The sequence below is a fragment of the Camelus bactrianus genome, chromosome 11 (genome assembly GCF_048773025.1).
Source record: "Camelus bactrianus isolate YW-2024 breed Bactrian camel chromosome 11, ASM4877302v1, whole genome shotgun sequence".
Classification (NCBI taxonomy): Eukaryota; Metazoa; Chordata; class Mammalia; order Artiodactyla; family Camelidae; genus Camelus; species Camelus bactrianus.
In genome coordinates, this window is record NC_133549.1 from 12631268 (window position 1) to 12646260 (window position 14993).

General features: G+C 42.3%; 1 protein-coding gene across 5 annotated transcripts in view; it reads right to left on the minus strand.

The window, feature by feature from the left end:
• Positions 1-1219: 1219 nt before the first annotated feature.
• Positions 1220-14993, minus strand: part of ARID4B (AT-rich interaction domain 4B) — a 128015-nt gene continuing 114241 nt past the window's right edge. For 4 of the 5 annotated variants that reach the window (XM_074373226.1, XM_074373228.1, XM_074373227.1 and 1 more), the window contains 5 exons: positions 13653-14867; positions 10782-10895; positions 8398-8613; positions 7341-7487; positions 1220-2974 (listed from right to left, as the gene is read on the minus strand). In XM_074373226.1, the coding sequence (XP_074229327.1) occupies positions 2847-2974; positions 7341-7487; positions 8398-8613; positions 10782-10895; positions 13653-14867 (1820 nt within the window). In that variant the 3' untranslated portion in view covers positions 1220-2846. The other variant, XM_074373229.1, reaches the window with a different exon arrangement.

Genomic DNA, 14993 nt, shown 5'->3' on the forward strand with positions numbered 1-14993 from the left:
ACAGCTTGTAAATTAGTTTGATAAAATGCAGTTTAGGCGACCAGGAAAGTCTTAAGTCAAATTCTAGTAATGTCATGAAAATTTCAAACTCTCGGGAGAAGCTGGGAAGGGAGAAATAGGCAAGAGGGCAGAAAAGCCCAAGGGTATTATAAACCTTACCCCCAACAAAGTTTGTAATTATCCTCCTTTATGTCACTGCTTCTGTTAACATACCACGAGGGTAATATTTGGAGTTCCTTGAAAAACAGGGTTTCACGATCAGGTAAGACTGAAAACAGTAGTGTAAAGGAAGTTGGTGTTTCTTCACAGACTTTTTAAGCTTTTAATTTGCTAACGCTGGAAGCTCTAAGAAGGGAATGTGCTATACAGAGTACTTCCCAAATACATCTGGTAATACATTCCTAGAGCATTTCCAGGGGCCAGTATTCTGGGACATTTTGACAAGCACTGTTTTATAGACTTTAAAACTCATCCCTTAAATGTTAAATGAATTTCTGTGAAAATAAATAAAGGGTCATTGCAAAGGTGTGTTAAAAATATACACTTGAGCTTTTTAGGCCTTAAAAAAGTTTCTTTCCTTTTTTTCCCAAAGAAAGGATTTTCTCTTGGTGGAAAGTTCATTAAATGGGGCAAAAAAAAAAAAAAAACCTAATTACTGATTTTAAAGGTTTGGAGTAAAGCAGTGGTTCTCAACCCAGATGCATATTAAAATCACTGGCCACCTTAAAAAAAGCTTAACATCCAGGTACCATCCCAGACCAATTAAACAGGACTTTTTGAGGATGGGGCCTGAGTACTGACTATTGTTTCAACAACGCCCAGATGATTCCGAAGGGGTCTAAAGTGCACTGAACGTGTATGAGACCCACAAAGGTCCAATTACAATAAAGACCAAAAAAAAAAAAAAAAAAAGCTGCTAGTAATGGTTTCAAGCATTAAAGAAAAAAATTTTTTCTGATTTTTTTTCTTTAGACAAACCTCCAAGTCGTAAGTATTCACGTTCAGACTCGAGCTAAATAGCGTACGCAAAGATACAAGGTGCCCAGCAAACCCTGTACAGCAACCTGGTTAACGGACTTGGCATTTCTGTGGGCAGAATATCCACTTTTCTGTATGTCAGTTGACCCTTTCCGGTAACACATGCTGGAGATACACATTTCAGTCATCACATACAGAAATGAATGAAAGTTACTTAATCTTTCAGAAACAAAATCAAGGATTCACAAACTATGGCATTTTTATTTCAGAGCCTTTGCTTACATTTGTACAATATATTACACAATTCTTCACTGTTTGCAGCTCCTAATATATACTTTATAGCTTTTATTCTATAAGCTTTTCTTCAATGTTTTGCTGTCAACAAATCTTTACAGTCCTGTACAAATTTGAGTAACTTGAAACCATTTTCAACAAAATTAGTTACTGTAAGCACACACTACAAGACTGAAAATGCTTTTCTTAGAAAAGTTGAATGTAAAGGATTCTGACACGTTAGCATCTACAACAAAACGCTTTGAAATTCTCACGTCATATTGCCAGAAAACAAATGAAACATGCCAGCCCCATCCAAAAAAAGCACACGGAACTACAAGTAAAACAGTAAAACAGTCTGTACAGTAAAGGACTGTGTATTAACAGTGCCAGGTATTAAATAGCCTGAATGAACACATCCGCAATATACAAATGTCTTACAAAGGTGTAGAATTAAATACAAGTGCCAAACAGAACAGAGACCGGAGTCATACAACATAAAGTCAGTACAAGTGAAAACAACTTTGCGCTCATTTTGGATTTTATACAAGGCATTTAATTTTATAGGCCTACCACCCCAATTAGCTATTTATACTTAAAATAAAAACCATCCTTTTGAGACAGTTCATATCAACAGCCTTGAACCATACTAATAAAAGTTTACTTGTTCCTGAAGTCCTCTTGTTGTAGCTCATAATAAAATAAGCAATACAAATGAATTATCTGTATTTAAGGAAAAAGAAACATTTACAAGAAAACACAAAAATATAACTGTTATAATTCATTATGAATAAATATACACTTTGAACTGGCTAGGTACAATCTTTATACATTGTTTAAGATTTAATACAGTTTATTAGCCATTTTCTTTTTTCACACAATGTATTATATCAAAATTAAAAAAAAATACTGATTTATAGAAAAATGGCAAAGTACAGTAGTTCCATTCCAATTTGAAGGGGCATGAAAAGCCACTGTAAGACCTTTTAGCCTAATTCAAACCTGTAAACATGTTCAGTCTTTTTAAAAGAGAATCTTTAGTATTTGGTTATCAGGATCGATGTCTAACATCCTGTTAACTGCAGGTTTCGAATTTATAACATGTGCTTGACTTATACAATTAAAGCCACCCTAAGGCGACTTGCTTTAAAAAACAATTAGCTTGTACAAATGAAAATAGGTTCATATTTTTTCATAAATAAATGGAAAAATATCAAATGTTCCAGCTTTAACAAAATACAAGGGAATACATATACAGTAAGTTATCTTACCATGTTCTGGCCACCCGATGACTACGCTTACTGCATTGTCTCTGCAGGCAGTGAAAAGCCTCCGTTCGCCACAGTGGAAGGCCTTCAAGTTACCAGACACACAATTCCCAGACAAGGTGGAAACAATTATTGCTTGAGGAAAAGCAGTTCATTGTACTTTTTCTTCATAAAAAAAGTGCACTTAAGTGCCAAGTCAGCTTGTCAAGAAACAACTTTTAAATATAAAATAGTGCTTGTCTGATTTTTTTTGTGCCACTGTGCAGTATAAAAAAGACGTGGCCCTCAACAGCCATTAAGTGCAAAGTGCTTTAGCAAGTCCCGCTGTCACCTGCACTCGACTGACATTCCGTTCTGCGATGCATTGGACATGGACGGCTCAGCTAACGTTAGCATGACAGCAGCTGTGATGGAGCTGGACGAGGGGGAAGAAGATGACGAGGACGTGGCAGCACCTAAGGGAAGGGAAACCGACAGCTTAATGCAATGGAGACACGACAACAGAAACAAGCAAACACTGGTTTTCCAAGTTCAAATTCTGCTGTGTTCCCCAGGATCATTAAGGGACAAGAGCAGTCAAAGCTTACATAGATCTAACAAAACCTGGTGCATCTCAAGTAACAAAGAAACGCTGAACTACATGAGAAGTAACAAAAAAGGAGAGATCAGGGAATGTTCCTGCAAGGATCAAAGAGGAAAAAGTAACCAGGTTCCCAGTCCACTGAGAGATGGAAATAAAAGAGAGGACAGACTTTCTGTGATAATGAAACAAATATCAAAAAGATCTTTGGATTCACTAGAAAAATATCTGTAATCCATCCCCAAATCTTTTCCCCCCTCCTAACTCCTATATCTTTCTGCTTTGGGAGTTTCTTATGAAATTAAATGATGATGAGAATGGAAGGTTAAATGCTTCTTAAGGCTGGGACAAATAACTCCTGCCACAAATAACACAGTAACTGCTGCGTTTTCTTCCACTTGGTTTACAAAGTGGCACATTATTTATTCTCCTCAAGGAAATTCTCTCATTGTTATAAATCAGTGTCTGAAAACTTTTTTAAAGAATACATGCACAAGGTAAAAAAAAAATCATTCAGTATTGGGCTATATGGTGAAAAAAGCCAATCTCCCTCGTGTCCAGGGCCCCCTAGTCCTCCAAACTCCTCTCCCCACTGTTAGCAGCTGCTTCACGGCCTTTAAAACTCCCAACAGGGACTGGCCAAGTCCTGCCCTGGGGCCAGATCTGGCCTGCCTGGGTTAAGAAAATTCTACTGGAACACAGCTATGCCCATTTGTTCACATCTGGCCTTTGCCAGATTTCACACCTGCAATGATACAGTCAAGACTACAAGGGCCACAAAGCCCAAAATACTTACTAGCTGTCCCTACAGAAAATGTTTGCTCTTGTTGTAATGAGCTGTAATGGAAAAGAAACTGAAAAAAAATATGTATGTGTGTATAACGGAATTGCTTTGCTGTACACCTGAAACTAACATTGTAAATCAATTACACTTCAATAAAATATAAGAATTAAAAAAAAAAAAGAAAATGTTTGCAACCCTTGTTCTAGAGGAATTTTATCGGCTGACTCTAGAGATGTGATACGCAAATTTAAAATGAAAACACTAGCAACTTCACTTTTAAGTGAACAAGAGGAAGCATAATACAGAGTCGGACTCCTGATTTTTTTTTCCACTTAATCTATCTTAGGGGATTCCTCCTTATCAGTCATACAGATTTCTAAGCTGAATAGTATTCCACTGTATTCATGAATTGTAACTAATGTAATTCCTAGTCTTTTGCTATTACCAACAAGTGAATACACCGATTATAAATAAAAATTTAAATGTCTACTTATTTTTCATCAATGCAATATATCATTGGAGAATACAATTTAATTATTTCTATCTTCTATTATAAATATTTCTGTAACAAATTTCTTTGTGGCTACGTATTTTTCCTTGGGACCTATACTTAGAACCAGAATCAGTTAGTTCTCCAAACTCGCAAACTGTTTCCCGAGATAACTGTGCCAATGTTTCCAGCAGTGCATAAGGACATGAATTTCACTGTTTTCCAAGAATTGGTTTGAGTTATAAAACAGACTATTTCTGTCTGTACTTTTTTTGGTATACACTTTCTACATATCAACATTCAACTTCTTTTCAAATACTCCATCACCCAGACAGACTTTCACCCACCTCGCAAATTAAGAAGCCTAGACAAAGGTGGAGTTAAAGGAATTATCACGAAAGCAGAAGAGGGAAGAAGAAAAATTCATCTGAAGAAAAAGCAAAAAACAACAAGAATGAAAGTGTCTCGGAGGTCGGGACTAGGGGAAAGAGAAGAGGGTCAGGGAGCAGAGTCCCAGGCTGAGGACCACACGGGCTCCCTCCCCCGCCCCCAGCCCCATTTCCCTGCGCCCCTCACAGCAGAGCTCAGGGCCTCCCAGGGCGCTGTCTCCACCTCCTCACCTTCCTCTCTGGGTTGAACCAGAGCCAACCCAGCCTCTCTCCACGGCTCACCTGAAATGCTTTGCAGAGGTCACCAATGATTCCAACTCTGTCCACCCCCCCTCGACCACGCCCCCTCCCCCCTCCGGCCACACCCCCCCACCTGCTCCCGTTTGTCCCCCCCCCCAGGCCCCACCTCCTCAAGCGCTGCTGGCTGTGTCCTCTCCTCAGCCTTGCCTCTAACAGTTGGCGTGTCCCAGCCCAGCTTTCCTTCTTCCCTGTTCTACCCACACTGCTTGCCGAGGTGATTTATTCAAGTACAGGGGTTTAAAAACACCAAGGGCAATAACTCCTGTGCTACAGAATAGCCCATAACTTGAAAAGCACACCTCTGAGTCCTGACCTCTCCCCCGGCTACAAACTTCCATCCCGCTGTCCGCCTGCCGTCTCCACTCGGGTGCCTAGTAGGGGCTGCAAAATACGTCACATCTAACACGCAAGGTCTGGTCCTTTCCGCTGTCCCAGAACAATCTCCTTTCTAGGTCTTCCTCGTGTCCAAAACTGGCACCAGGATCCAGCTGTTCAAGGTGAAAACCTACAAGCCATGCTTAACTTCTCTCTCTCCTTCATCTACCACACCGTCCATCAGCAAGCACGGCTAACGCCACCGTAACTGCTTCCACCGTTACTGAAACCATCCTAGTCTGGGTCACAAGCGGTGGGCGCCCAAGTCACCACTGCTTGTGCCACCAGCCCCCTCGAGTCTCCTTCCCACAGGGCCAGCAGCGGGCTTCAGAAAACTACACACGGATCACGTCAGCTGTGTGTGGAACTTCCTATCAGCTGTCTATCTCAGGATAGAATCTAAACGCCTCCTCCTGGCCCACAGGGCTACACATGACTTCTGTTTACCACATTTTCACCGAAATGGTTTCTTTCTGTTCCTGGAAAGCACAAGTGTACTTCCCTCTCAGAGCAGTTCTCCACCTGCGTGATTCTGCCCGCTACAGGATATCTGGCCCAGGCTGGACGCATCTGTGGTTGTCACAACCATGGGGCGCTGCTGCCATCCAGTGGGTACAGGCCAGAGAGGCTGTAACATTCCAGACTGCACGGACAGCGCCCCGCCCCCAACACAGCAAAGAATTATCTGGCCCAAACGTCAGGGATTCCAAGTCTGATAAACTCTAGCAGGGAATACGCGCGGTTCTCTCCGCCTGCGACCCTTTTACAGACTGAACTGTGTCTCTCCCAAGTTCTGTGCTGAAGCCCTAATTCCCAGTGTGACAGGATTTGGAGCCAGGGCCTTCAGGGAGGTGATTAAGGTTAAATGAAATCATAAGGGTGGGGCCCTAATCCAACAGGGCTGTGTCCTCATCAGAAGAGGAAGAGAAACCAGAGAGTCCATCTCCCTGTGCACAGGGGAACCACGCAGCGGCATTCTGCCGGCTACGGAGAAGCCGCAGGAGGACCACGCAAGGCGGCGACGCGGGTCTTGGGCTCCGGCCTCGGAGCTGTGAGAAGGTGCCCGCGGCCGTTTCAGCCTCCCAGCTTATCTGCCTGTTGAAATGACAACAAAGGATTGAGAGTACTGTGGAAACGTAATGTACAGAACAGCAGCAGGTTCTGAGGAAACTGACTCCAGCGCGGACAGACATCCTACATCCTACCGTGGGTGCAGCGCTATCCCACAGCCGCGCGGGGGCCGCGGGGGGAAGGGAGTCAACGGGCGCGGCCAGCTCCCTTGCCGTCTCACTTTCAGAGATCGCCACAGCCACCCCAACCTCCAGCAGCCAGCAGCCTTCAAGCCGGAGACAAAGCAACTCCGCCTGCAAACCTTAGGACTCACTGAAGGCTCAGGCGGTGGTCAGCATCCTTCGCAGTATTTTTTAACTGAGGCACATACGCTGCTGCTTTAGACACGACGCGGCCGCAGCTCAGACGGCAGCGCGGCGCGAAGGAAACGGAAACATTCACGTGGCTCGCTTCAGTGTGACACTTGCTGCGTCGTGTCTGGAAACGAGCCTGCGGCAGCGACTCCAAGATCGGCCCACCTCGGCACGGCAGCCTTACGGCGCCCCGCCCGCACGTCCGCACCCTCTCACCCCCTCCGCGCATGCGGGTCCCCAGGGACGCGCGGTCTCCCCACCGCCCGGGTGGGACGAGTTTGGGGGGAAGAGGAGTGTAAGCTCCATCAAAGTGAATGCGACGGTTTGAGAGAACTGTTTCTTTAGCTAAATCTCTATAGATAAGGGAAATAAGCCAGAGGGATAAAGAACTTGCCTGAAAACACACCGATACAATTCATGGGAGCCCCACTGCAGCACAAACTGCTCATGTTTAAGTAAAGGAAGGTCAGAACACCTACTTTCTCTCTCTTTCTTCTTTAAACGCTTTCTCCTCCGATCAATGGAAGCTACTTCAGATTTTAATGACAGATAATGTTTTCTGATTTCTTGTAGTTTTTCTTGAAGAACTGTGATGCGTTCAGCACTTGTCATATTTTCCAGGTCCGCTGTGAATTGAAAACTTTCATGAATATGCATTTTTGAACAAAATTTTCAAATATAAAAGAGAACATATAGTGTTGTAGAATGAGGTCAAGACAGAGAAACTAAAAATGAGGTTTGTAAATATATGTCTGCCTAAGTTTTTCCCCTAGCTTAAAACAATGCCTGGCACTAACATACGCATGGCATTTTGTGACTGAATGAGTGTGCAGAACTAAAGGTCTCATGACCTAAACATGAAGGTTAGAAATTCCGCATTCATGCACAGTATCACCACACTGTATCATTAAAAATCATACTCAGAAATGAGACTGCAAAGACACCAAAATGTTCAAACTGCTATATTTTTGAGAGTTAGGACTGTGGATAAATTTTTCTCTTTTGTCCTTCTTTGTTAGATTTTTTCATAAGAATGTGTAACTATTAACTTGGAGGAAAAATTTCAAATGCTCTAAAGCTATTTTTAATCTCCTAAGAATATTTCCCTGTGTGAGAAACTCTGGAGTAGTCTCCTCCCTCCAAAAAAAAATGTGTAATGGATATTCTCATACACACAGAAACACAGACAGCAGAGCCACACACACTCATCACCCAGCTTCAGGAATCAGCAGTTCGCAGCAAACTCTGTCTCATTTGTACCTCGGCCAAGCCCAACCCCCAACATCAGGTTTTTTAAGGCAAATTCCCAGCACTGTAACAGAAATATCTAGTCAACGTTGATATCTGCCTCAATGCCTTAAAATTTATCGTTTAGCAATTTTTTATTCAAATCCAGATCCAAATAAGGTCTCCGCAGTGCCATGGTTACTGTGTCTCCAGGTCCGGTCACAGCCACTTCCCCAGCGTCGCCCGAAGCCAGGCTGGCCAGGCTCGCGCGCCTACTGCCGAACCGGGGAGCAGGCGCGTGGCACTTACACATCTGAAAGCTCCACTTGTAAACTTTGGGTAGTCGGCTGCTGGCTTCCTTGAGGTCGGGGTCCTTGTCGCCATTCTTCCCGCACTTCCCTGGGGAATGTGTCCTCGCAGGGGACTTGGCGCCATGAGACTTCAGCCCAGAGGAGACCGACTTGACGGGCTGAGTCTTCGCTGCGCTCTCACCGGCAGAGAGCTCCTCACTGTCACTGCTGTTTGCTGAAAGAAAAAGAAAAGCACCAAAGGATGTCACAGATTTTAGTGGACAATTTAAAATTAGCCATTTGAATGTGTTACTACAGTAAACAATCTGCCTTGCAGACCCTGCCTACAAACCAGGAAAGTCATCAAGCACAAACGCAGCAGCAGCTCAGGAAAACAAAAGCCAAAACCTCTTCTTACCTGAATTGCCAATAATACGTTTTTTTAAAAAATACTCAAACTAACCTTCTAACACCTGGCAGAGCATCCCGTGCACAGTACCTATCTGCATGCCCTTTCCTTCTGTGTTAGCATGTCTAACGAAGAATACAGCACCTTTTAAAATGGTTCAAAATGGAGACTTCTTAAATTTTATACTTTGAACATGTGCACAGACTGCGTACAGGACATTTTCCTACACCTTTAGCCACAAACAATGCATAATCGTCAGATTCAATATGGGATTCTTTGGGAATAAACTTTAAACTTTGATATATACAATGGATTTCTTATGAAACTCCTACATAAGAGATTGTTGACTAAAATAAACCAACAGTTTTATCCCGGTAAGTATTTCAGTAATTTATGAAGAATTCAAAAGTCTATACTATAATTCTGCTACATTTGCCTTGGCTGATTAAAGCCTCAGCACTAGATTGAAAGTGCTTAACACCCTGACCGATGACCATGTGAACAGGTGACAGGATTGATACTTCCATAAACCACCTCTGTCTGGATATAAAGTCGTATTTTAGATTCCATGAGAGTTAATTCACTTTACTAAATTATTCGAGGACGACTGTTTCCCCATTCTGATTCACCAAGATGTAAGCCCAATAATTAAAATGGGAGCATACACTATCAACTGCTAAGTCTCTAAATTATCTGAATGTGTTAACTGCCTTGTTGAAGATGAGCCCTCTTAGAGAATGTCATTTAAATGGTAAAATCTTGAAGACAAAAATATCACAGTGTAATAAGAAACATTCTGAATATCCTGTAAGTTACTCCAAATAACTGGTGGTCAGTTTGGCATCAAGTTTATTTTCATCTATCAGTTCTTCTTGGAACAACAGCTACCCAAAAAAAAAGAAAAAAAAAAGGCAAATTTAGGCTCTAAAAGCCTGAAAAGTGTTCCAGATAGGAAAGATACATAGCCAGTACCCTCACTGTGGAGCTGGAGGAATAAAGAAACTCCACCAATCTTTTACACACATCTTAAAAGCCTCCCTTCCCCGTCCCCCCACTGCTGCTCTGGAAGCCCTGGCAACTCCTAGCTAAGCCACCCCAGGCGTGGCCCCACTCTGATGCAGTGGTCTGCCTCAGCTTGGCTTTCGTGGCCTTGCTGAGCACAGCCGCCCGGGGCCCCGAAGGATGCCATATTCACCGCCTGGAAGTCATAAGGGCTCAGCAGAACCTCGGGGAGCTGGCCGCATAAGCCTTTTCTGCACTGAAGTGCAGCCAAGCCGGCCAAAGGTCAGGCAGTGGAGGTGGCAGGAGTCTCCTGGAAGAGCAGCAGGAGGTCAGTGTGGGACACCTGAAAAAAAATTCTTTACATATTTTCTGCTTCTTACTTTGTCTACAAAAGAGAGATAAAATGTGCAGCTCTCAGGAGAAATACAGTATATATATATTCCTGTAGGTCGATGAACAGAGTCATTGTAAAGTTATCAGTTAGAACACACTTAACCCAAGTATTCTCACAGCTGCTCTTGGGTACGCAGTTTATGATACCAAAGACAAAGGCAGTAGACTGGAGTTACGGGAATTACAATTCTAAACTATCTTGACTGCTCTCTTCTAGGCTGATTTTGCCTGGAGAATCACAAAGCAATCAAATTCATTGTAATAAAAGTGTAACTGAAGCCTTTCATAATTCGTAATATAGATAACCACAAAAGAACTGCTGAACATAAAACAAAGACGCAGATGTTTATATTATATTGGCTATTTCTTTTTTAAGAGATTACCTGATCATTCATCAGCAATGGATACCCCTGCTGAAGAACTAAATTGCTTAATCCTAGGGTTTACCTAGGATCAGAAGACTTCTGTGTAATTTTCTGGGGTAGAGACAAAATCAGAGTATTGAACTATCCCCATATGCTGAATAACCTTTTCTTAGTGGAGAAAAAAACATATCCATCATTATCTTCATGTTTAAAAATGAGAGATTTCATACTTACTGCCTTTTCCCTTCTTTTTGTTGTTTACCACCGTTGCTTTATGGCTTCGCTTCTGCTTTTTTGATGAACTTCCTCCTCCCTGAGCTTCTCTCACTCTTTTCTGGCCTGTACAGGCTTTGATGGGAAAGGAATTAAGTTAATACAAAATAAAACCAAACTTTCCTCAGGTGCAAATTAATTTTGCATTTTAGAAGAACAGGGCAATTCTGAAAATATACATGTTCTTTACGTGATTTATAAACTATCATAGAAATTACTACAATTTAAAAAATAAACTGTCATTAATGAGCTGAATTACTGCACATAATAAAATTAGTTTTTAAAAAAGAAAATAAAGTATGTACATTTTTCTTAGAAAAATCATATATAAACTGAAAGTAGTTCTCAATATAGTACTGGGGTTTATGAGTCTAGTAATTCTAAAACAGGTCTATGCTGAAATGTGTTAAAATTCAGTAAAACCAGAATAATTACAAATTAAAATATAATTGCTTTATCTTAAAATGATATTAATGAAATTTTAAAATGATACAATATTAATGGAATTTTAGTAGCAAGTCGCACATAATTATATAATAAATTTATGATAAATTGTTTTTATCATAATTAGTAACAACAACTTAGCTCCTAAGGACAATGGTTAATAGGTACACCATTTACAAATCCAGCATAGCAGTTCTAAGAAACATTGCATCTTCTTGGTAGAAAGTTATCCCAAAACATAAATATCTCCCTTTTCTTCAAGGAACAGTCCGAGTCCTACCTTTCCTGCTGCTCACTCCAGACTATACTTCCTGTACTGCTAATTTGAGCCTCAGCACCCACTGTGTTTCTCTGTCTAATTACTTATATTGCTTCTTACACCACACAGTACGGTCTGTGTCCTAGGATTAATAGTCTTATCTCCATTCAGTTCCAATGTCAGATACTATGATGACACAATGTAATTAATACTATGATAAAATTATGCCATGTTTGTTACCAAAAAAAGTTTCTCAGTCCCATTACAATGGTAAAATCAACCATGGGTATACAAGACATAGCTTTGTTAGAAAAATTGGAACAGGCTTATTAACTGTTTTATTTGCAACTTCTTAGTTTTCTTTGTTTATGGGTTACAGTTAATTGATAACTTTTCCTAACTATTTTAATGTAACAAAGTGAAACATAAAGAAGGTGATTTAGATACTGTCTATATTCAAGTACAGAATCTTAAAAGTAACGACCAGGTTTCTCTCCAAGAGTGTAATTCTGAAACTTTCCGCTATAAGAAATATTTATGAAAGTGAGGCTATATGAAATAGGTGCTTAAGAATTTATTTCTGAAGAGATATAAATTCTAAAAAATACTATAACATGATTTGATTTGATAAGGCCAATAAACCCTAAATATAGGAGTAGTTCTAAAACTGCTTACTTTTTAACTTCGTCAAGATTAAAATTCAAAAGGGCAATACTGACTTAGTCTATCACAAGATAAGCTATCAGATATCTTTTTAAAAAAATAAATTTTAATCTTTCATGAGGTATGAGCAACATGGTGAGGACCCAACCTCTTTAGAATTGTAACTATTAAAACTTTATCATATTATTGTTCAAAGTCTTTATCATCTGTGATAAAGGCCTCTTTAATTTTGAAGATTACTCATGTCTGGGTACTTCAGTTCCACGAGATAGTACAGCACACAAATATAATCATAGTAGCCACATGTGTGAATGCAAAACAAAAAACCCCAATAAACAAAGAACATGGAAATTTAATGGCAACCATTAAAAAATTTTTTTTAAATAGCAGTACTGGGGATTGAACCCAGAATCTCGTGCATACTAAGCGTGTGCTCTGCCACGGACCTAACTTCCCTCCTCCCTCAATACTTTCTTTTTAAAGAATGTTTTAAGTCAAAATTTATGTGATAATGTTATGTCAATTGTTATCTCAAGAAAACTGGGAAAAGAAAAAAAAGACTTGTGAGAGAAGACTTGGAAATAACTCATCTGATCTAGACCATCTTTCTTTAAGTTCAGCTAAAACCCTAAAGCTAGCATAATAAAACGTGGTGTGTTACAGAAAATGCACACCCTAGTGCTCTGTCTTTACACTGGAAAAGTGAGGTTCAGAGCCAAGGGGCAGCCCAGGGCACACTGACTTAAAGACACCTGAACGCAGCAGTTTGTGAGGAAAATGGCCCAAGTGTAGCTCCAGCACCACCAAAAGGCACTACTACCTTGGGGAAGTACTCACTCCAAGGTCCACTTCTAGCAGCTTCACAGAGCACCTAGGAAGCATCTCTGCACCTGCATGTGCATTAACACATACACTGGTCTTTCCATTTGGAAGCTATGCACCTAAGCAAGCATCAGTTCCTTCACCAACTCACATCGTGAGTCAGGCTTGAAAATCAGTTTGGCCCGTTGTCTGCAGACAGCATGCCTGGCTGCTCCCAACCCCTACATAGTACTCGGTTATAGGAGGAGGGGTCTGCCAATAAATCAGTGTTTGTGAGACACTGGGCACTACAATGGCAAAAACAAGGCTACAGAAATGTATCTAAGGGGCTCATGCCACACGGTCAGCCAGCATACGTGCACTCCCCACAGGTCTGGATGTGGGCCTGGGTGCAATCTCTAGCACACATCCTGCTCCACCATGAAGTGTCACGGACTGCTGAAGCAAAGGGCATTAAGTCCTTTTCAAGCTTTTCAATGCATTCCGCTATTCATGATACAAATCACCTTTCAAACTTCCATTCTGACCATGTTCACACAAGTCCGCCACCTACACACCTCCCACTGTACCGAGAGATACTGTGAACCCACTGCGACTGCAAGGGGGGAAGTCCTCAAGTGAGGCCTCCCAGGCGGCGCCCCCACCTTTCTCGGGATGCTCGGGCTCGGGCTGGGCGCTGCTGCTGGAGCTCACGCTGGCATCGCAGCCGGCTGGCGAGCTGTTCCCCTCCGACTGCAGGTCCTGGAGCTCCCCGGCGACACTGTCCACCTCGATCGTGCTGTCAGTTTCACTCTTGATGCTCCGAATTTCCTCCTGGTTTGGAGCCAGTGGCTCTGACGCTGTCACCACAGACTGCTGCCGGCTGGCTTCCGTCACAGTGACCGAGGAAGGCGACTCGGGTGTAGTGGGAGGGGTATTCAGCACTGAATTGCTGCCACTACTTGGAAATTCTGATTTCTTGTCACTGACCTCCACCGGCTTCTCCTCAGTGGGCTTAGGCTCGGCACCGGGTGGCGGCGGCATCCCCAGCTCGGCACCAGGCGAGCAGCTCTCCTCCTCGGCCACCGTCTGCAGGGACCCCTCGGCCGGGCCCTCCTCGGGGGCGGGGTGCGGCGGGGAGGCTGCAGCCTCCGTGTCAGAGTCTGAGAAAAGCTCCTTCAGCGTTTTCTTAGGCCACTGTCCCTGAATACTTGACCATACATCTTTTCGATCTTTCGCTCTGCTGTTCTGAAGCCTCTCATCAGAGTTATTTAAAAGTTTTATCCTTTTTTCTGCAACTTCTGAAAATCCTGAATAGAAACCTGTTGTCCGCAGAGATTTTCTTTTTTCCTCCAAACCGTTGTATTTCTTAGTTGGCGTCATCTTTGCTTTCGATTTTTCTTCTTCGTCTTCGTCTGAAGAGCTGTTGCTGCTGTTTTCCACACAGAGGGAGTCTTTGCCCTTGGCCTTGTCCTCCTTCCTGCCGGGCGACCCTGTCTTCAGACACTCCTCCGCACTGCAGTACCTTCTCTTCCCACGTTTCCCCGCTGCCTTCGAACATTTATCCGTGTGGTCCTTCTTGACATCCTTTCTCTTTTTCGTGATCTCATCATCTTCTTCATAATCAGTATCTTCTGATAGTCCTTCTATGTCTTTTCTTAATCTCTCTGGAGATTTCGATAAGGGTTTGGCTATTACCAAATCTGCATGGCCTTTATTTTCTTCTAGCAAAGATGAACTATTCTGTTCCTCTTTTGAAATAAGATCATTTCTGGCGTGGGTCAAATGATCAACCTTAGACTCCTCTTTGCCATTGTTATCTATGTCTTGAACACCTGTCTCATCCTCTTGCTCACTGTCTTCTGCAGAACTTTCAGAAGCTGGAAAAGAAAAGAGAGACGAGGGTGGTAAGAATACTAGATGTCGTCCCTGTGCAGCTGGAACACACACACAGTATGGCCTGTGTTTGGAACCACCCCAGGCCGCTAGGCTTCCTCGTCATTTTA